At 42.2% G+C, this 24,101-nt stretch overlaps 1 protein-coding gene across 1 annotated transcript in view; it reads left to right on the forward strand.

Annotated features, from left to right (window-relative positions):
• Window positions 1–14,625, forward strand: part of LOC310793494 (adhesion G-protein coupled receptor G7-like) — a gene marked incomplete at its 5' end in the record, with an annotated part of 29,181 nt that extends 14,556 nt beyond the window's left edge. Inside the window, 10 exons of the mRNA XM_083655296.1 lie at window positions 519–667; window positions 1,731–1,844; window positions 5,794–5,984; window positions 6,505–6,657; window positions 7,501–7,613; window positions 8,532–8,890; window positions 10,200–10,281; window positions 10,542–10,700; window positions 12,388–12,556; window positions 13,582–14,625. Of these exons, the coding sequence (XP_083511422.1) occupies window positions 519–667; window positions 1,731–1,844; window positions 5,794–5,984; window positions 6,505–6,657; window positions 7,501–7,613; window positions 8,532–8,890; window positions 10,200–10,281; window positions 10,542–10,700; window positions 12,388–12,556; window positions 13,582–13,836 (1,744 nt within the window). The 3' untranslated portion in view covers window positions 13,837–14,625. The remainder of the gene's footprint in view (window positions 1–518; window positions 668–1,730; window positions 1,845–5,793; window positions 5,985–6,504; window positions 6,658–7,500; window positions 7,614–8,531; window positions 8,891–10,199; window positions 10,282–10,541; window positions 10,701–12,387; window positions 12,557–13,581) is intronic.
• Between the last annotated feature and the right edge of the window lie 9,476 nt (window positions 14,626–24,101).

The following is a 24,101-nucleotide window of genomic DNA, read 5'->3' on the forward strand; positions in this document are numbered from 1 at the left end:
CCCCCTAAAGATGTTAAGAAAAGGTGAAATTAGCTATATAGAACAAAACCATGTTTTGCCCCTCACTGGAAAGATGTTTAATCCTTTTACAAAGTCAGGCATTTTAACATGGGGGGAATGCCTACTGCCCCTGATTCCTAGTGGCCATTCGAGGAACTACAGCTTTTCAATTCAATTCTGCGTCATCAGAGGAAAGGGGGTGGGGTTGCCCACTAGATAAAACGTTAGGGTTGTGCAACAACCCAGGTTTTACGAGTGATAACGAGGGTTCTCACCTTATGCTAAAAGCTGCTCAGAGCAGCGTCAATCTGAATGGCAGGTCATTGGCGCTCCACCCATGACTTGTCACTATATAAGATAGGCCAAAGTTCAACACCACTTTAAATTTCAGGCCTGTGCAGACATTTAGTAGGCAATAATTCAAACATTACATGTTGTAATTTTATGATAAAGACCACGCCATGTCTGTGTGCGCCTGTATTATGTGTCTTATGCATGTGTCCACTATTCCCACCCAGGCTCACAGTGACGCTGGAGCAGCTCTCTGTGAAGCAAAGTGTGGATCTGAACACATCTCAGTCTCAGGTGGTCCAGCCCAACCTGGTCATCCAGTCGGCCCAAATCCCTGCTGAAAACATACAGGGAGTCCAGTTCACTTCGTTCAAAGGTGAGCTAACTGTCCTATAGCAGCCAATCACATCACACTTAAGTCTCTCAAAATGGAAAAGAACGTGCATGCTCCATCAATTTCCCTGTTTATAAATATGTGGGGTTAGGTGTTACACCCAGGGGAGTAGTGGTAAATACAGGAGGGGAAACTATCCAAGGTGAGTAGTTTACCCACCTTGTTTCCCCTCATTGATTGATACAGTTGATCTCAAAATGCTGTAGGTGAGTAAAGTCTTTGCCTCATTTCAAAGAGGTGGGTAAACCGTGTTTTCTTGCATTGACCCTCCACTACGCCCCTTACACCTGGACCCTTCTTGAAGTAACGTTTCCCGAACTAACCTATCTTCTTACACTTCAAAATCAACAAATGTTACTTATTCCTTGTGAAAGTCTTAGGTGAAGAAGCCTGTGATGCAGTTAGTTTAACTACTGTACTGTTGACAAAATGTACTATTGTAAGTGCTTTGGACAAAAGCGTCAGCTAAATGATGTAATGCAGTAATAATCAACTTGCAGCCCGGGGGCCAGATGCGGCCCGCGATAGGGTGCAGAGTGGCCCCCCGGCCATTTTCTAATTCACAATGAAAACTAACGTGAAATAAAGTTTGACTGGGGTCCTGCTAAGTTGTCAAATATCGCCACCCACTCGCCGCCCAGGCACTTGTATGAACTTAACTAACTTAACCTAACTAACGAACTATCCTTAAAGGCCATTTAACTATCCTGTGTGTGCTTAAAATTGTCAGACTAACCCCCGGCTGATTTATGTTTTATGGTATTAATAGACAGATATTTATAAATACCTTCCAAAATATATTATGATTTATTTGGAGAAACCAAGGACTTCTATGGAAAATCAAACATCCAGACCAGCCCCCCATATAGCCAGAATGGAATGCTCCGGGTTTCATAACCACACGATTCGACTATGAGATTGGCCGTCGAATCAGGCTCCTTAGAATAAAGTGTTGAATCATCGACTATTCGGGGTCACCCCTAGTAATGTAATATAAATAAAGGTTATGGTAATAATAATACTAATTCTGATTCCCACTGTTTAGGAACTACTGGCAGTTTTGTGGCAGACCGAATTCAGCTCAACACCAATACTTCAGAAATTGTGGTGGAAACTGGGTCCGTAGCCGACATCCTGGTATACATACGATTCCCCCCTGGTGAGTTTTCCCTCTATTTTCACAACTTTCTCATCCACATTGCACAAACCATCCTCCCACTGCAAAAAATACACTTCAGACTTTAACAAGGGTACATTCAGTTCAGGACCACGTGCATCATGTAGCAATGAGGCGACCTCATGCAACTCAAGCCCATTCGAGGAAATTACATCTTTCAACAGCCCAAGTTTGGCAGGTTTAAAGATGTTTTCGATATCTTCAATCTATGGCAGATGTTCAGCTGTGTAACACTGGAACAGAACCATCACCAAGGCAACGACAGAACATAAATAAAACATAGACAACCGTTTGTCCATCTTGGCATAGATAGTTCAGGTCAATTGTCACAGGGAAACAAAAAGAAAACATAATGATTGATTGGCCCATGAGGTCCCAAAGACTATGGCTGAGGTCTGCCGTCAAATTAAAGTCGAACTGAACCCGTTCGTCGTGTGCGTCGCAGTCCGTTTCAGACTGAAAACATAACTTGTCTGAGATCACAGGTTGAGAGGCGGGTCATAGTAATATGTCGATGATTTTATTTGAGAATTCTGGGGACTGGATTGGGCTTTGGCCAATCCTGGCGTGTTCCGCCTCCAAATCGAGTGGGATTCAGCGTGTTGTGGCGCTCTCCTCGGGAAGAGCCTGCTGACGCGAGGTTAGTGGCTGAGTGGAGCTCAGCGAGCCGCAGGCAGCCAGCTGCCTTCGTGTTGCCGAGCGGAGAGTGCAGCCCGTCGGCCTGGAATCTCCGAGGTGCGACCCCTGACAACCAAGCTCTTGGATGCGTGCGCCATTATCGCTGCTGTAAATACGATATCCCTGGAATGTGCGTTTTAATGAGCCAGTTACATTTCTTTGCATTCTTAGACATTACCGTTTTTGTTTTTTGTTCATGTTTCATACAATTGGCCAAGTTAGTAGTTAGTTTATGGGATAGGAATTCTGCCAGATGACAGGCACTAGGCACCATTTTCTCTTTATTTTGGAAGAGAAAATTATCCTGAAATGAAGATGTGATTGACAGCTGCCATGTCGTGATATGATTGGTTGAAATGGGGTAGAAATTTGATAGTACTAGGTGACGTCAGCAAACTGTAGATTACTGAAAAATGAACTTTTGATGTGAAAAAGTGTGAAAAACTAAAGAAATTCAATTTTTGTGATTTGTTTTGCATACATTATTAAATAGGTGCACTGCATACCCAGGTATTTGAACTAAAAGAAAGGAAAAGTCATTTTTGGGTTCAGCTCGACTTTAAGCTGTGTTCACACCGAGATATTTATTTTTCTCCCTGTCGCTCGATTCAACCCTTTGGAATCGCTCTGTTGCTGTGTTTAAATCACTCCACAAACCGGGAGCGCACTCCGCCCTCGGGCCGAGGTGTTCATACTCAGAGCTTGGAGAGAGGGAGAGACTATTTGTGCACAATTGGCAGCACCTGTGTCGGCCTGATAGATGTGGGCGGGCTGCAGCGAGCTTGAGAAACGAGAGAGATCTTCACTGTCAAGAAACAAGCAGCATACAGCTCTAACGTTAGACAGAAACAAGCAGCACACAGCTCTAACGTTAGACAGAAACCAGCAGCACACAGCTCTAACGTTAGACAGAAACCAGCAGCACACAGCTCTAACGTTAGACAGAAACCAGCAGCACACAGCTCTAACGTTAGACAGAAACCAGCAGCACACAGCTCTAACGTTAGACAGAAACCAGCAGCACACAGCTCTAACGTTAGACAGAAACCAGCAGCACACAGCTCTAACGTTAGACAGAAACCAGCAGCACACAGCTCTAACGTTAGACAGAAACCAGCAGCACACAGCTCTAACGTTAGACAGAAACCAGCAGCACACAGCTCTAACGTTAGACAGAAACCAGCAGCACACAGCTCTAACGTTAGACAGAAACAAGCAGCACACAGCTCTAACGTTAGACAGAAACCAGCAGCACACAGCTCTAATGTTAGACAGAAACCAGCAGCACACAGCTCTAACATTAGACAGAAACAAGCAGCACACAGCTCTAACGTTAGACAGAAACCAGCAGCACACAGCTCTAACGTTAGACAGGATGAAAACGCAAACAACACCCACAGTGGTGTTGTTTGCGTTTAATCCCCAGATGCAAGAATGAATAAATACTCCGGGGTTACGGCAGCCAATCAGCGTTAAGCAGCAAGCGACTGTTGGGTTAAGACAGCCAATCAGCGTTAAGCAGCAAGCGACTGTTGGCAGTGAAATTTCGCTCGAGTTGGGATATTTCATCTCGGGCGACGAGCAAATTTTCGCTCTGTCTCTGTCGCTCGGACGCCCATCGATTTTTCTCCCGGGGGAATATACGCTCAATCGCTCGTTTGCATTGACTTTGTATGTAAACTCGATGCCAGCGAAAAACTTTAATAGGTCGGTGTGAATGAACCTTCAGTCAAAGTGTTGTGAAACTTTGTACACATGTGTACTGTATCTGATCATGAACAATTTGGGCTCTAGCATAACTTCCACATTAAATCATTGAGTGCCAGCCACTTTTGGAGAACGGACGCTCCCAGTGCCAGAGTTTCAGAGCGTTTTCAGTGATTTCTCGAGGCCCACAGAATATTGTGTGATATTACTATGTAAACACCGAACACGCACAAAGAACCAGGAGACTCTCTTCTATCATCTGCAAAAAAGAGTTTATTGATATCATTTTCCGTTCTTTAGTTATCAGCCGGAGAAGATAGGTGGATTTGAGCAAAAACACACGTTTCAATTTAGAATCTGAGATATTCAGCCTTTTGTGAAATGAAGCATTTCAAGCACATCATTGACCCTGAAGCTAATATTTTCTGATGTAATGACACCTCAAAAATAATTTCCTTCAATAAAACAGTGAAAACAAAGGAATTTTGTTTGGCCAAATAATATTTTTTAGCTGCAACCAGCAGCGCTGGCCCCTGCGTGCGCAGACCCTACATCTTCTTGCTGGTCTTGATTTACTGCTGGTGGGCATCAGATATTCTAGCTTGTTTGCCTGTCTCTGTGCATCGAGCCTGCTGCTGTCTGGGTCTGTGTTTACTGTCAATGGTTGTATGCTGTAGTGCCCTGCGTGCCCCACCCCCCTCCTCCTCCTCCTCCGTGGGAGTGTCTCTGGGGCTCTGCTGCATTTGCTCTGCGTTTGCTCTGCACTGAAAAGTGCGCTGCATCCTGCTTTTTCACAGCCTGTCGCCGGCTCCCAGCTGAGAATAATGTAACTTTTCAGAAAGTTGTGTGGTGTCGGCAACTAAATCATATGGAGGGGCTATCGCATGCAGCGGAGACGGAGGGGCTCAATTGTGGCAGCAGATTGACTGCTGTTCACAGGCACAGCTAACGTTATGCTTCATGCATATCGATGCGATTTCCGTTTCCCCATTACTTCTTCTCTCTTTTTTCCTCGCCTTTCTCTAATCTGGAGAGCACTGTCGCCACCTAATGGGTCCCTAAAATAGCTTTTACACATTCAACATCCACCATACTTTCACAGGAGATGGATCTGGCTTTGATCCACGTCCCACCGTCAAAAAACGCAATTGACGAACATACTCGTCCTTGGCACTCTACGTTACTAAACGAATTGACGAACATACTCGTCCTTGGCACTCTACGTTACTAAACGAATTGACGAACATACTCGTCCTTGGCACTCTACGTTACTAAACGAATTGACGAACATACTCGTCCTTGGCACTCAATGAGTAAAAAAAAATAATGGTGTCCACCATTTGGTAATTGTTTTGTTTTGAAAACCTTCAAACATCATTCAGAATGACACCAAATGCAGCTCAGGAATCTGCTTGCAATATTATGACAACCACCACCACTACAGCTACAACATCAACTATCACTACTATTACTTACTACTACAAATACTACTGTACTAATAATCATTTACATTTCTTTCTCTCTGTCTGATTTCTTGCATCTGAAGATGCTGTGGCTGGACAGCGAAAGCCATCAAACATCTCCGTGGGTTTTGTTCTCTACCAGAACGATGGTTTCTTCAGGTCCCGGCTCTACAGGAAACAGAAGTCCACCTCCATCAGGGTCCTGTCGGCCAGTGTCAAAGGTCACGACCGTGCTGTGGTGCCACAACATGTGGAAATGCTGTTCACACCCACAGTAAGATAACTAAGCCGTCAGCACATTTACATCATGACAATTTGTATATTTTATGATTACATCATCTGAGCCTTACCAACTTTTACGGCCTTGACCTGGTCTGTACACTGCTCGTTCATATAACTTGCCGTCAGGTTTAGCGTGATGTATGGGCAGTTACCATCACAGTAGTGTTTTCACATTCATAAATGTGAAATACCTGTACTGTACGTTATTAGCGTTACACAAATTTGAAGAGGGATGGTGGGATCTTATGGAGGCAAACAATTTGATAGTGGCAAAGACAGCGTGGAGTTTACTAGTACCATGAAGTTTTCATTGAAAGTTGTATCAGTGAGTTTCATCTCAAATGTCTGAGCCATGGTATCCTTGACTTGATCTTGCACGTTTGCTGCCACATGAATCTCAAAACATTTTTCCCCCCGCACATTCAAGGTGATGCTTGTTAATAGGTTTGCTTTGTTCCTTTTATGTTGCAGAACTCGACAACATTTATTTATTGTTGTTGTTGATGTTTTAGATCATCACCAATGCAAAGCTGTATGACTACGCCTGTGTGTTCTGGGACTACAGCCTGGGTGACTGGAGCACTCATGGCTGCACCAAGGGCAACGCAGTGGGTGGAGTTCCACGATGTTTCTGTAACCACACCACTAACTTCGCTGCACTCATGGTAAAGTGCTGTGGCTCTATTGTGGCAATGTCTTTCAAAATGAGGTTAAAATGTTTTTGTTTTTGTTTTCTTTTTTCTTAAAAAAAAAAGCGTTACAGATAGGACAACCATAAACTGAGAAATATGATTTTGTTTTGATACTGGAATGCTGGTAACGGGGAAAAAAAGTGAAGTCTGTCTGAAACAAAAATAAACGTGTTATTAACCACCCAGCCAAATTTGAACTATTAAAAATGTCGGCAAGTTGTCGATGGTGCAGTGTCGAGGTGCGGACATGTCTGCCCTGCACATCTTACAAGCACCGCTCCCAATAAGGAAGCGGTCAGGGAAATGGAGGTTCACTGCACCCCCCAAAGTAAAGTCCCACCTCAACGAGATTCCAGTCTTCATCCCTTCCTCAAACATTTCGCCTCTCGCCCTCTCTTCTCAAACACCTTTCAAATGGTGACTCTTTGGAATCTGGAACCTGGGACTTTTTCTCCTTCTTCCTCCACTCATCCATGACCACAATCATTCTTCTCTCCTCTCATCCTCCGTTCTTCTGGTGGAGGAGATCGTCTCGGTCCTGCCGTATTAGTGACCCTCTCATCTCCAGCCCTCCATCTCCCCGATCGCTTCCTTATCGGAAGCCGTTACCATTAAGGTTTGCAGGACAGCAGAAGATGTGGACTAAGCATTACCTGACTGTCTGCCTGACTGACTGACTGACTGACTGTCTGCCTGCCTGCCTGACCTGAATTTTAACTTGCGATGAAAAATGGGATTTTGACAAATTCAAAAGTAACATTAATGTGTACAGAAATCACTGTTTGATTCTGTCCTCTGGGTTTGTTTCTCCAACAGATATTCAGGGAGAATGACAAATATGCAGAAGCCCTGAGCTATATCTCCATCATTGGACTATCTTTCTCTATCATTGGCTTGACAATAACAATCATTCACCGCATTACGGAAAGGTAAGACAGGACACACCTTCTTTTCCTCTACATGCACAAATGTGATTAGATTGTGTCACTGCCTGCCTGGTGTTGCACAACGCTGGATCTGCACAACATGGCCCTCATTTCTCAAACAAGTGTAGAAACCAGAGCAGAAGGCAGAAATCATCTTACGACATGGTTCCCGTGTGATTTTACGAACCAACCAGTGTTATGCCAAACTCTGCATGTTTTTATTGGGGGGGTTCATGTTGATGTTATGGCGGAAACCCCAGGAGAGCATGGGGAGAGCATGCAAACTCCACACACAAAGGGCCTTGAAGTTTGCGTTGGTTCCTATGGTTGGTTCAGGGGGTGCACAGAACCCCCTAGTGGCCATAGCCAAAAATGAAGTTATATTTTATTGTAATGCCTTGCTCTAGAAGGGTAGAATAATTGTGTGACTGTGATTATTTTCAATGTTTATTATAAAACATAATATTATGCTGGTCTATTTATGAGCCATATCTGAGCGGCATAATCTTGATGTAAACAACAGATAAAACGTGTGTGTAATGACGTCTCTATGCCGTGGAGAGTGTGTGTGTTCGCACTTCATACCTTCACCAGTCTCCTTCCCTCCCTCTGACATGTGTCATTCTGTGTGTTTAAATTGTGTTTTCTGAATTCCTATGGAATGATGGTATTTATTGAAGTTATAGGCTATCTGTCGTGAGAATGTGCCACCGTGACCCCTTTTTTGCAATTTTGGGTGTGTAGTAGACAGCAGCGTTCCTGACAAAATGGAGCTACGTAAAGCTCACTACAGTGAAGCAAGTTACAAAATGTTCAAGACATCATAAAGACAATCTTTATGATGCTAAAAGATAGCTAAATAAGAGCCAGGTTCAAAGTAAACAGAAATAGCCTTTAAGGATTGCTTGTCAACTTCTTCAGGTTTCAAGGAAAAGCTCCGCAGAGCCGGCAGGCCCGGAACACCACAATGATGCTGGTGAGTATCTGCATCAGTCTGCTGGCCTTCAGCATCATCTTCCTCTCTGGAGTCAACAACCCCAATGAAGCCAGCAGCGCCCAGGTGGAAGCCACCAACACCCAAACCACCGTCCCTGATTCAGACGTCCATGTTGAGCCAGATGAGGGACCCTGCACGGCAGTGACGGCTCTTCTCCACTTCTTCCTGCTGGCGACCTTTGTGTGGAACGCTGTGTTCGGCACACAGTTGGTGTTTCTCATCCACAAAATAAGCCCGGGTCTTCCACCTGCCTTCACCCCCCTCAGCATTACGATTGGATGGGGTAAGAGATTCAACATTCAAATATTTGAAAGGATTGAAGTTTAAGAAAACAGAAAAAACAATCAATTGGTGTGTTTTTCTTTTGACAATAATGTGTTTCTGTGTGAAATGAAAGCTTTTATTCAAAATAAAAAAATGTTAATAAGAAAAAAAGAAAAGAAATGAATGCTTTTCATTTTTGCATTCTCAACAGAGATGCATTAATGCATAAAAAAATACTGATTGTTGTAGCTAGATACAATCAAGTACCGGTAGTTTATTCCTCAACCTCAGGAGCCACAATTGCAGATCATTTTTCCGTTTTCAAACTAGAACGACATCCGTCTGTCCAGACTTGTGCAGAAATTCCGTCAAGGCGTTACTGAGATATGGCATTACCGAGCTTGAAAATGACGTTCGTGAGGTCACAGTGACCTTGACCTTTGACCACCAAAATGTAATCAGTTCATCCTCGAGTCCAAGTGGACTTTTGAGCCAAATGAGCCGAAATCCCATCAAGGCGTTCCTGAGATATCGCGTTAACGAGCAAGAAAATGCATATTTGTGAGGTCAGAGTGACTTTGAAGTGACCTTGAGATATATCGCGTTAATGAGCATAAAATTAGAGGTCGTGAGGTCACAGTGACCTTGAACTTTGACCTTTGACCACCAAAATCTAATCAGTTCATCCTTGAGTAGAAGTGGAAGTTTGAGGCAAATTTGAAGAAATTCCATCAAGGTGTTCCTGAGATATCGCGATAACGAACATCAGACTTTTATGGTTTCAGACAACTTTTATGGTTTCGGACAACCCAAAACCATAATGCCTCCGGCCTGGCTATCGCCGGCAGAGGCATAAAAACTATAACTATAAACTATAACTCTTTCTTCTTCAGCACAATTAATTACATTGTATTGTTTTGTCATATCAACTAGTGTGCAAATAAACTGAAACTGAAACAAGAATGTTGGCAATTCCCCTTGTTTCAAGTAACTGTTATACTGTATATAAAACCTGCATTGAAAAGTGAATACTGTGAAGGTGAGCAAGCCTCATGGGGCCATTTATTGGTTTCTTCCTTCCCTTGACAGAATACAGAGCATACAGTAGTACAATGTAACACGCATGAAAACAAACTGATACTTTATAGGTTGTTTATTTAAAAAGTAGCTTGTTGAAGCTTCACACACTTTGGTGTTCACGTGTGTGAAACATGCTCCAACTTCAAGTTGCTTATTTTATTTAGAGAATATAAGAATTGTTTTTTTTATATATATATTTAATTCAAGCCACATGTAACTTGTTTGATTTCCTTGCTGTGTTATTTTAGGAGTACCAGCCCTCATCGTGGCGATCACACTAGGAGCTACCTACAGTGTCGACGCGCCTTTGGGATACAGACGAGAGGAATTGTGAGTCAATGACAGTCTTTTATTGTCTCTCTGCACTCGTCTCTTCTGTTCTAACAAACAGCTTCTTACCTTTGGACACATCAAGCATTGCCAAAAAGGGCCTTAAAAGTGCTAAAAGTGCAAATATTTGCCTTTATTATAGATGTTTCAGGATTTAAAACATCAGCTGTAAACGTCAGATTTTGGTGTCGCTCACTCAGAATCATAGAACTTGTACTAATTGTACAGTACTGTTACTATTTTATTTCTGTACCCTCAAGTTGCTGGCTTGCAGCTCTGGACAGCGACGGGCGGTTTGACTTTAGGAAACCAATGTTTTGGGGGTTCGTCCTTCCAGTTGGCCTGGTCCTCATCTACAATGCTGTACTCTTGTGTTTCTTTGCAATAAAGACATGCAGAACAAATCCCAACCTAAACAGGTAATGTTGGAGCTTAAAGTTTAACTGCAACTTTTGTACAACCATTTTTAAATTGACTGATCTTACACACTCTTGTGCACTTATTGCTACTGTGACGGGTCTGGTTCTCAAAATAGGATCAAGCTCGTGTCTAGTCAATCCAAACCTCGCCACAACAACACAGAACTGAAGGAGCAACAGGGTATCTCTTTTATGGGTTCCTCAGAATCAGCGAGTTTACATCCCCCGCCACGTTTCAACCCTCACGTGACATAACTCTCTCCGATTTAAAATTCCACCCCGACCACTATAGCATCTCCCTGAAACATACCAAAGTAGGCGGAGCTTGCTCTATAATCATTGCTCGCATCCAATCTCCGTTCTGCCCCTTCTCGGCCATGATTCAATACATTAGAATCAGGCCCCCAACTAGTCCCTTGGCCCCCCTTTTCCTCATCTCTCCCCATCATCACATGACGAGATCCTGGTTCATCCTTCACTTCAAGACCACACTCCAGAAATGCAACATCCCTGCAGAGAACTATTCCAGTCACTCCTTCAGGATCGGAGCAGCCACATCAGCAGCCATGCAGGGGGTGTCCTCCGCCTCCCTTCAACAACTGGGGCGCTGGTCCTCATCAGCCTCTGCATCGTACATTCGACCAGAGCAAGACGCCATATTATCAGCCCAAAGATCCCTCCTTCCATGACTAAAGAGGCAACAAGCACTTCGTTGGTGGTGATCAAACTCTCCTTTTCTCTTCAATGCGCCCATGCCCGGGCTATCCACATCCACTCCCTTGCATCCCCGCTTTGCCTTAAAAAAAAACGGTCAGCCCCTCATCTCCCGACATGCATAAATTCTCCCCCTGTCAGCCCATGACCTGACTAAAGCATACCCCAGGCGAGCTCCATGTCCCCCGTTTTCACTCTCCCAGTTCCTGAAATAACTTTAAATTCCTTTGGGGATGTCCTATCTCATACATACCCATATCTCCCATAAGCAAGAGGAGCGTCACATCATGGAGTCATACACCATACTCAACTGTCTATTCTGATTCAATAAAGTTTGTTAAAATTATATTACGAGTCTCTCATGATTGAAGTGTAGTCTTAGACTGAATTTCAATCATGGAAGACCAAATAAGGCATTAATGAAGCACCCCATGCTGTCATACCCCTCAGCCCAAATGACGTCACTAAATGACGTCACCATCTCCGACGTCACCTTCTCTATGACGTCACCTTTGCAGTGTGACGTCAGTTGCCCAAATGACCTCAGTTATGACATCATAAATGCCCTTCTCCTGGTACTATATAAAGCCCCCATCACCACAGCTTAAATCACACTTGTGCAGTCATCACTCACCTTGTGTCAGCATCATCCATCATAAGCATGAGGAGCGTCACATCATGGAGTACAGTACATACGCCATACTCAACTGTCTATTCTGATTCAATAAAGTTTGTTAAAATTATATTACGAGTCTCTCATGATTGAAGTTATATTAATGTGTCACACATTGAACATGAAAAAGGAAGGCCACAGTAAGTAACTGTCGCTAGTCATGTAGTCATAGTTTTAGTATTTTTCATTCAGTATTATTGTTAATAGCCATCATACAGTATCAACCTTTACATGTATTTATCTGCAATGTTTTACTCCAGAGAATAACGTCCAATCACCTATACTCTTTCTGTTGTGCAGTACAAAGCGGACGTCTTTGGGGAAGAAGTTCCTCACTAGTTTTTCAGTGGCTGTGATACTGGGCCTTTCCTGGATACTGGGCTACATGGTGCTCAGTACCAGCAGCCACGAGCAGGGAGTGGCCCATCTCATCTTAAGCATCGTCTTCTGCCTCTGTACCACCACACAGGTAGGTTACAAGAACACAGCCACTTTGTGGTACAAGGTTACTTACCTCGCATTGGCTTCTGGTTAGTTTTAGAATTGATTTTAAGATTTTATTGATTACTTATAAAATGCTAAATGGCCTTGCGATATTCTGGAAATATCACAATTTTGAAAAAAAAATCTATGGCTGTAACGTGCTCAGTTTTAAAGCCAGAGTGAAGTTTCTGGTATGAAGACCTAAGGTATCACTTGGTGCCAACCATGTCATGCTAGGAAGGTGGCAACAAGTTAGGCTACATTTTGGCGAGGTCAGAAAAAAACACATTTTCAAAGGGGTCCTCTTTTTCACAGAATAGAGAAAAAGCCAGCACTCCAAATGTCCTTTCACAGGTTTTAATAGTTCCTCAAACCGGGCAGCAGCAACGAACGTTTCAGCCAAAGGCCTTCCTCAGGCCTTCCTCAGGCCTTCCTCAGGCCTTCCTCAGGCCTCCCTCAGGCCTTCCTCAGGCCTTCCTCAGGCCTTCCTCAGCGTTGTGCTGAGTCAGGCACCTGTGAAAGGACATTTGGAGTGCTGGATTTTTCTCTATTCACTGAACTCTTTGCTTTCCCCACCCAGTGAGTTTTTAATCCATTTTGAGTGTGCTCGCGACCGGTGAGTTTTCTATTGTCATCTTTTTCACAGCCTAATGTTGGCAGGCCTGTGTGTGTGTGTGTGTGTGTGTGTGTGTGTGTGTGTGTGTGTGTGTGTGTGTGTGTGTGTGTGTGTGTGTGTGTGTGTGTGTGTGTGTGTGTGTGTGTGTGTGTGTGTGTGTGTGTGTGTGTGTTAGCCTTTTTGATGCTATTGTATGGTTAACATCAGCTAATTTTATTTCATGGTAGAAAAAGGGAAGTGGTCCCTGGGAAATTTGGTTTGGTACATACCGCCCCCTTCTGGCAGCAGTGTCAGGTTAGCATAGTGGTATGGTCTGAAAAGTTTGGGAACCCCTGAATGACAGCAATAATAAAATAAGAGTGGGTCTAACCAATTTCTTCCCGCTCACTCTCCAGGGTTTTCAGATATTCATCTTCTTCACAGCAAGATCACCGACCTTCAGGAAAGCCTTCTGCAAGCTCATCAGGCATAAGTCTTCTGCCACCACCCAGAGCAAAGAACAGGGAACGCAAAGCACTGGCATTAACTTAAGTCAAATCAACTCTCAACTAGAAGTGAACTCAGCGAGACATGCGTCTTGCCCACCCAATCAAAAGGAAGGGAAGGAAGGAAGAAAAAAAAGTTTTTTGTTCAGCCAATTGGAAAAATAGCACAGAAAATACCAGTATCATTATACCTTCTGATTGGGTGGCCTATACAGCCCCCGCCTCCTCCCATCCGCTGCTGCACACAGATAGGAGAATGATCTATATGCCAGATGCTATTGCCATATTGCCTGCCAGGTCCATGTTGCCCCTGTGGCCTAGTGGTGGCCAAGAGGGTGTGTGGGGATAAATCCCTGTAGTTCAAAGTTCAAATGTTCAAATGTAACAAATGTTGTATAACAGTACAGAACCTACATAACTAACTTGTCACTTTTCATTACCATGCAATAAACCATTCTCAGTCTTTTACTCATGAAAATACATTCAATATCAATGTAGACATTTGTATCAAAAATTAATGTCTTGTTTCAATTTAAAATGTCCCTTTAAAACAAAATATCAAAATAGGCAATTCAGTGCTGGCTGTGTTTTCAGTTTCATCCTCTGTAAAGTCATGATGAAATCCTACAACAGATAATAAGTTTAAACTTAAACATATGAATAGATGGAAAACCAATATTTTGGAAGCATTTATATGATCATGGTGTTTGTTTTGTAAATGATATTGTGTCCGTTCACACCTGTCAACTTCTGGTTCAGGCGCTGGTACTTTCCCGTATCGACTACTGTAACGCCCTTCTGGCAGGCCTCCCCGCATGTATATTCATGCAAACATTTTAGACATTGTTATTGCTTGGATTTTGCTGAATGTGCAGCTTGATAGTTGAATTGTAATACAGTTTGCACTACCGTGTTTTGTGTTATATGCACTTTTATATTGACTATGTTCTTTTATTCTATGTTCTTATACTCATGTTCTGTACGTCGCTTTGGATAAAAGCGTCTGCTAAATGCAATAAAATAAAGTAAAGTAAAGTAAGTTTGAGGATGGAAAACTTATTATGTATAACCAGTTTACAGAAATGTGGTACTATCTGTTCTCCTCATGCTTACAACTGATTGATTTCTGCTTTAGGAACATATTGGAAACAAAAGATAAATAGTGAGATGACTAAGTTGCTTGTATGCCAGCCCGCTACAAGAAATACAAAATGGTCAAAAGGAAATAAGCAATAAGGAAACAATAAGGGAATAAACAAAGAGCCAGAGCCCCCACACATTAAAGAGGAACTCTGGATGGACCCAGAAACCCCACACATTAAAAAGGAACAAGAGGAACTCTGGATCAGTCAGGAGGGAGAGCAGCTTCAGGAGGACCCAGAGCCCCCACACATTATTAAAGAGGAACAGGAGGTAGAGCAGCTTCAGGAGGACCCAGAGCCCCCACACATTATTAAAGAGGAACAGGAGGTAGAGCAGCTTCAGGAGGACCCAGAGCCCCCACACATTATTAAAGAGGAACAGGAGGATCTCTGGATCAGTCAGAAGAGCGCAGCTTCAGGAGGACCCAGAGCCCCCACACATTATTAAAGAGGAACAGGAGGAACTCTGGATCAGTCAGGAGGTAGAGCAGCTTCAGGAGGACCCAGAGCCCCCATACATTATTAAAGAGGAACAGGAGGATCTCTGGACCAGTCAGGAGGGAGAGCAGCTTCAACGGCTGGAGGAGGCCCATATCACCACGTTCCAATTCATTCCTGTTACTGTGAAGAGTGAATATGAGGAAGAGAAACCTCAGCCCTCACAACTTAATCAAAGCCAAACTGATGAGAACAGAGAGGCAGAGCCTCCAGCCAGCTGCTCAACTGAACAGATGAAAACAGAAGCTGATGAAGAGGACTGTGGAGTATCAGAAGAACCAGCCAGGGACTTATATCTTATACTTATATCCAGCTAGTATTAGTAATTCACAACCAAAGTGATGACAAGACTTCAGACAATTCTGAGACTGAAGACAATGATGACGAATGGATGGAAACTAGTGAACCTCAGTCAGGTGGTTCACAGAAAAACTATGAAGTTCTTGGGAAGAAACGCTTCAGCTGCTCAGTTTGCGCTAAAATATTTGCTAATGAAGCACATTTGAAGACACACATGTTAGTCCACACAGGAGATACGCATTTAAATTGCTCAGTCTGTGAATGTTTTGGTGAAAAAGGAACCTTGAAGACACACATGTTAGTCCACACAGGAGATAAACTATTTAATTGCCCAGTCTGTGGTAAAGGTTTTGCTCGTAAAGGAAACTTGAAGACACACATGAAAATCCACACAAGAGATTAAACATTTAATTCAGGGTTCCATGGAAAACCTGGAAAAGTCATGGGATTTCAAAATCTTGTTTTACAGACCTGGAAAAGTCATGGAATTAGTCAAATCCTTTAAAGTTCAGGAAAAGTCATGAAATGTGTGTAATGAAATTGTTACAGTAACCTTCCATGGAATGCAACATAAGGGCAAATGTATTCTCTGTAGCTGTTGACGTAAAGTAGCTCTAGTCTGTGTCTATTTTAGTGCTTCTTGTATCTTATATTAATATTTTTATGTAAAATTGAAATTCCTGTTTTAGATTCCATGACACTAAAGCACTAAAAACCAATATAAAGATCAGCTGTGTCCTATTTGTCCATATCATTTCTGGTATTGATTCAGAATCACATCTGTTAATTGCTATCTGTGTTGGAGGGGGGATTTGAGTGTTTATGTAGGCCTATTTATGTGTAATGGATGTTTTTGTGCTTTGTGGTCCTGTCTTTATGTAGGCTATCGCACTAAACAATTAATAAAACAATTATCTAAAAAAAAAATACTATCTGTGGTAAATGTTTAGTCAAAGTTAGAAACGGTTCCCTATTGCAGAAATAGTGGACTATAGAGAGCCCCAGGGATTTATATCTTTCACCCTGCCCTCCACTCATCCAGCCATGCAGTCCAGTCATCATAGCCCTTCTAGATTCAATAGTTTATTGCCATATAAATTACAAATTGATTGGAATTTGTCTTGGCGTGTGATCATAACAGACAAACAGAAACAACCACAATAACAACAACCGCGCATCCACAGGGCAATGTACAGTAACTATAGGCTACATATATAAAAAATATATAAAAAATAAAAGTCAGTAAAAACAACAGTAAAGTGCAGACAGACAGTATGTCATACAGTAAACATTAATGACAGAGCAAGTGCATTAAAAGATCCTGCTAGGGGTCATACTGCTAATGCATAATGCTATAGGGGGCTTCTCTCCTCTTCAGAGCTCCTGCATGAAATCACTACATGCCCCATTGTCTCCTTTTCCTGACACTGATTACAATGACCAGTTGGATGCGAGAGGCATCTTGCGCGCTATATAACAAGTTTTAAGGCTGGAACCGACCATAAAACATTTGGTTTAAGCAAGAAGAAAAAATAACAATAAGCCATTGTCTCTGTCTGGTTCCTCCCAATTCTACCTACTTATACTCCCCCATCACGTATATAGCCTCACACTGATGACATCACTGATGACATAATCACTGATGACATCATTACTGATGACATCATCATTGGACTATAGCCTCAGCCCTAGGGCAATCAGCCTTAGGTCCATTCATTTCTGCCCTAATTAAAAAATATGGCTTTGTCAGGTCACCTGCACGGGTGCCCTTTACACACCCTGAAGGTTTCAGCCCGATTGCACGTAAAACGGCACAGCTGTGGCCAAAGACATGGTTGATCATTGGACTGGTTATTGCCATTTTACTGATCCTACTCTGGCTCTACAGAAAGTACAAGGGTGAGACTTTTTCCTGCATATATTAGAGGGATACACTCTGATTATTCAAAGTCACTGAGCAACTCTCCCTTATGTCACGACACTGAATAGCAGAGGAACAGTTTGTAAAGCAACACTATATAACAACACGTGTTTTTCACAGATCCATGTTTTGGCAGGTAAGTACAGCACCAATCCTCTCATCTTAACCATAACAGTGGTAACGTCCATGTTATTTACCACATTTACTACATTTATTAGGCCCATCCAGTCTCAGAGCACCAACCAGAGCTCCACTACAGACCAGAGAGATGATCAAGAGAATGCATACGGTGCTCTTCAACATGGTCAGCCTTCAAACCATCATGACTGCTCTTCACAACTTAATACTACACTAACATTTATAACGAGCACTTTCTACTCAATAGAAAGCTGATTGATCTGATTAGCCAAAATGTGATACTAACATCTACAAAACAAGCCGAGGCTCTAATCAAAATGGTATAGCTTTGCTTACAACTGTCTCTCAAATGATCTCCCACTGAACATACTGCATTTGAACAAGACGTATGTTAGAAGAGATGAGGTGCAAGTTGGTATCATGGGATAAGAGTGATTTATTTGGCTTTTCCTTTTATTTGTACTGACCTGTAGGTGATGCTGATGTCTGTGAAATTATCAACGCCCCTGAAGACACTGACAATGGTAGAGTATTTACTTTATTGTTACCATGCAGCAGTTGGAAATGGTAGAATCACAGAAATTAAGGTGAGTAACTGACTGATTTAAATTCCAGTGAAAATCTATATTTCAGGCAGAGCTGCAGGTGGAACCGGGGACATCACCTTTTCCTTTATTGAGCTCAAAAATGTTCACAAGAATAGTGAGTACACAAATTATAAACATTATAATACAGAACAGCCAGCAATGCATAAATGTACCTAAAAAAAACTTGATTCTTAATAATATGATCATCCTCAACAGGGCAGCATGCTGATCCAGCAGAGAGCGCTATCTATGCAAATATGATCAACCGCAGGTACAGTTTTAATGAGCCTTCAGCCTGCTGGCTCACTGACACAAACTCTTCACTGAAACTGTATCACAGCATCATTACTGATGATACAGATGTAATCCTGAGTCAGGCTGCAGTTCAAATCACCTCAGTCACTTTGGCTGTTTGCTTTGGCTCGTCAATGTTCAGAACATTCCAATAATGACACAATTAAAATACTTCCAGTTGTCAGATAAGTTTCAGCCAAAGGTTTAATTATTTTGTTGTCTGTTCGTGTATCCATATTGTGTCCATCAGGGGCGTTTCTAGTGTCTGAAGACATTGGGGGCTTAGTCCAGGGGGGACCCCCCCCCCCCCCCCCCCCGCCCTCCCAACAGGCAATTGCACAATCTTCCAGCAATTTGAGATTCTAGATGAATACTGAAAAACTACATCAGTGGTTCTCAAAGTGGGGTCTGGGGACCACCAGGGGTCCTTGAGAGGGCTCCAGGCAGTCCCCATCAAATTCATGTATTGTTCAACTTCACCATTAGCCTTGATTGACAAACAGACAAGGAACCTATAAAGAAGGAAAATACATCAAGGGGCGGCTTTAGCTCAGGAGGTAGAGCGGGTCGGCCAATGACGCAAGGGTTGGTGGTTCGATCCCCGCTCCCTCCCAGCTGCTGTCGCTGTGTCCTTGGGCAAGACACTTAACCCTCCTTGCTCCCGATGGTGTGTAGGCACCCTGTGTGGCAGCCTGCCGCCATTGGTGTATGAATGGGTGAATGTAGACTATCTACTGATTGTAAAGCGCTTTGGATAAAAGCGCTATATAAATGCAGGCCATTTACATCACTCACATCACAGTGTTTGATTTTGCAATCTGTGGAAGCATTTTTCAATGAAAGGTGAAACAACACAGATACAGTATGATGGTTGATAGTGGGACATATTCCATGCCTGCCCCATTCACTTCAATACAACTGTCCCCAAATTCTAGCCCCAAATGCAAAATTTGAACAATGTGATGAGAGTGATGTCTCTTCCTTCTATATATATATGCTCTATAGTTACAAATTGTTGCATTTCTGATCAACTATATATCATGAAATGTTTGAGGGCTTTAAAGCATGAATGACACATGAATAGATCTGGGGGCCGGGGGAATTAAAAAATTTAAATAAAAATAAAAATAATAATAATAATAATAAAAAAGCCCCCCAATGCCCAGTTCTAGTGATGCCCATGGTGTCCATGATGTGAAATCAAACAGAATTATTGGTTGCTTTTCTTTTCTACCATCTAATCATGGTGTTTCAGGTGGTAGATCATACCTTGGCAATTAACCCTGACTTCCTCAGTTTCTCACACAAATGAGTTGACATCACCAGTGATGGCAGTGTTAAAAAAAATTTTTTAAATACAATGTATTTTGTGATGGTCATGTTGCATTCTGAACTTGTTTCTGCAATGTCTCAGACACTATGGGTGCGCTATGCACTATATGACACCTGCTAGCTGCTGTGCGTGCACAGATGAGCTCTGCGTCAATGTGGTTACAACACTGACTATACATTCTGTCATCACAGCAACAGTTCTCATGTTGGTCTAAAGACAAACTGTGAAATGGAGTTGTTTCCACTCATGCTGACAAGCTGTGACTGAGCTTGTTTCATCTCTGTTCGTGTATCCATATTGTGTCCATCAGGGGCGTTTCTAGTGTCTGAAGACATTGGGGGCTTAGTCCAGCCCTCATTAGGGAGGTCCCCATGGGACCCGCCCCCCCAACAGGCAATTGCACAATCTTCCAGCAATTTGAGATTCTAGATGAATACTGAAAAACTACATCAGTGGTTCTCAAAGTGGGGTCTGGGGACCACCAGGGGTCCTTGAGAGGGCTCCAGGCAGTCCCCATCAAATGCATGTATTGTTCAAGTTCACCATTAGCCTTGATTGACAAACAGACAAGGAACCTATAAAGAAGGAAAATACATCACTCCCATCACAGTGTTCGATTTTGCAATCTGTGGAAGCATTTTTCAATCAAAGGTGAAACAACACAGATACAGTATGATGGTTGATAGTGGGACATTCCATGCCTGCCCCATTCGCTTCAATAGAACTGTCCCCAAATTCTAGCCCCAAATGCAAAATTTGAACGATGTGATGAGAGTGATGTCTCTTCCTTCTATATATATATGCTCTGTACAAAAGGCCAGCAAGTTCTGCTGTTGGAATTCTTTTAGTTTCTAGACTTTTAATCAGGCAGATTGGCCACCCTTTAGGATCACCCAATATCAGTAGGACCCGAATCTTCAAGGGCATTCAGTCCTTGATGGCAGTCAACCACATGTCCTGGAAATCTAGTCCTAGTTGCTGTGTCGCTCCAATTGCCTTATTTAGATTGTTTAAAGTCATTTTCAGATGTTAAGTGTACGTGCATCAAATAGTAAGTGTATTTAATGTCATTTACTGTCATGCTTGAATTACTTAATTACTTGTTCATTAATGTCAGCACTAGGTACCGTTAGCATTGGCTACGTTAGCATTGGCGTTAGCTAAGTTAGCATTAGCGATAGTTAGCATTAGCTACTGTTAGCATTAGCGTTAGCTACGTTAGCATTAGCGATCGTTAGCGTTAGCCTATTAGCATCGTAAGCATTAGCATTTCTGTTATTTGAGGTTCAACTGTTACATTTGATGTATCTAAACTAATTACTGCTTTGTTTGTGGTTTAACTGATAACATGATACACCATAGCCTATAGCCTACTATAATGTGAATTGTACATGGAAATGAGTGAAGTCATTATCAAGGTTGTAACAGCTTTATTGTTTCTTCTTTTATAGAACCATACATTATAACAATCTGATCATTTGGACTAACAAAGTGGTGCATAATTGTGATGTGGGTATGAAGACAAAATAAATAGACCTTTTGGACATCGTCTCCTCTTGTGTGTTCTAACCGGGCCTTCTGTGGAGGTTGCCACCGGATAATAATCAGCATAAATTACCCCAAATTCTTTACATGGTCCTTCGACGAGCCGGATACCCCAAATGCAAAATTTGAACGATGTGATGAGAGTGATGTCTCTTCCTTCTATATGCTCTATAGTTACAAATTGTTGCATTTCTGATCAACTATATATCATGAAATGTTTGAGGACTTTAAAGCATGAATGACACATGAATAGATCTGGGGGCCGGGGGAATTAAAAAATAAATAAATAAATAATAATAATAATAATAAAAAAGCCCCCCAATGCCCAGTTCTAGTGATGCCCATGGTGTCCATGATGTGAAATCAAACAGAATTATTGGTTGCTTTTCTTTTCTACCATCTAATCATGGTGTTTCAGGTGGTAGATCATACCTTGGCAATTAACCCTGACTTCCTCAGTTTCTCACACAAATGAGTTGACATCACCAGTGATGGCAGTGTTAAAAAAAAAAAATTAAAATACAATGTATTTTGTGATGGTCATGTTGCATTCTGAACTTGTTTCTGCAATGTCTCAGACACTATGGGTGCGCTATGCACTATATGACACCTGCTAGCTGCTGTGCGTGCACAGATGAGCTCTGCGTCAATGTGGTTACAACACTGACTATACATTCTGTCATCACAGCAACAGTTCTCATGTTGGTCTAAAGACAAACTGTGAAATGGAGTTGTTTCCACTCATGCTGACAAGCTGTGACTGAGCTTGTTTCTTCTAGACAATTATTAAATGATGCAAATATCACTTTTAACTGTTGAGAACAAACAGCACAGTTTATCAGTCTGTCTATCAGTCTCTATCTAGTCTGCTTAATGAGCCTTGAAATGTCTCTTCTGTACTGGAGAGTTATATTATTATATGTGACGTTCTCTCACGGAAGGGAGGGGAGGCTGGCCAGCCAGACTCCTTCCTGTAAATTGGCTTGCTCATTTCTGGTCACTCAAGTGACGTGTGTTGTGCAGCACAGTGCAGAGCGCCTTTAAAGTTCATCACAGAGATGTTACCACCCTCACCCATCACCTCCACCCTCTTCTCTTCTATTTAGTTGACAGTAGCCCCGTCTGCCCCCTCTTTCTTTAGAAGACTCCACAGGAAGGTGGAGAGTTGCGCAACTTAACTTGATACTTTTATACTGAATTAAATTGTTTTATTTTTAGCAAGTTAGATGCTTCGCACGCAGACGGACTACTACTCTATTCCTGGAATAAGAAAGAAAGAAAGACAAACTGTAGAACTTGCACTTTATTGATCAGAATGAAGACCATTTGTATCTTGTACTGTCTTCTTTATGGTAAGTCTGTTAAAAATAATGCATGTGTTCATTTATTCTGCAATTCAAATTGAACAATGGCACCTTAACACTTCAGTGTTATTTCATGTGTGGCAGCTATGTGCACTGTGGAGGCAGAAGACATCAATGTGAAGGGATTTGAGCAAGGTGAAGTCTCATTCAAATGCTCATTCTCATGGGCAGGGTCAAACAACAAGTACCTCTGCAAGGATCCCTGCACGGACAGCAGCCATACACTGATTGATGTAGTGTCTGGTGGAAGAAGAGAGAAGGGGAGGATTTCCCTGGTGGACTCAGGAAATGGAGACTTAACTGTCACCTTCACTCAGCTCAAGAAGTCAGACTCTGGGACATACTGGTGTGGAGTGGAGAGACTTGGTCAAGATACATATCAAAGGGTGAACGTTGCTGTAAAGGATGGTAAATACATGATACTGTCACTTCAGAATCAGAATCACTTTTATTGCCACAATATGCAAATTACATATGAGGAATTTGTCTTAGTCACTTTGAATGCCTCATATTCACCACAATGGTGAACCACTGATCATTATACTGGTCCTTCTTCTACACAGCCATTGTGATTGAAACAACAACTGACACTCCTGGAGTTTCTACCACACGGACAACTCAGAATGTTTCCACGATGACACATCCAGTGTCCCAAATGGACAGGACTACAAATATTCCCAAAGGTAGGAAAGGAAGGTAATCTGCTCTTACATGTGCTACTAAGACATACATGCTGCCCTCATTTTTAATAGTGTATACTACTTTATTCAAAGATATGATAATGTCACTTTGAATGCCTCATATATATTCACCACAATGCTGTGCACTATCTAAACATAGTGAGCAACTGAAATGATCATTATACTGGTCCTTCTTCTACACAGCCATTGTGATTGAAACAACTGACACTCCTGGAGTTTCTTCCACACGGACAACTCAGAATGTTTCCACAATGACACCTCCAGTGTCCCAAATGGACAGGACTACAAATATTTCAAAAGGTAGGAAAGGAAGGTAATCTCCTCTAAATGTAGACATACATGCTGCCCTCATTTTAAATAGTATACTATTTGATTCAATGGTCTTTGTAAACTGCATTTTTATTATTTTTTATTTTTTATATCATGTTTGTAGAGTCAGAATTTTTGTTGCTGGAATGCCAAAAACAATTTCATCAATGTCAATGTCATCTACCTATCTATCGATCGATCGATCGATCGATCTATCTATCTATCTATCTATATATCTAAATTGTCCTCTTTATAAAAGTATTTCATGAGAAAACTGCTTGTAGAGTTTAAACTGAAA

This window comes from Poromitra crassiceps, assembly GCF_964638095.1.
Source record: "Poromitra crassiceps genome assembly, chromosome: 19".
Lineage (NCBI taxonomy): Eukaryota > Metazoa > Chordata > Actinopteri > Beryciformes > Melamphaidae > Poromitra > Poromitra crassiceps.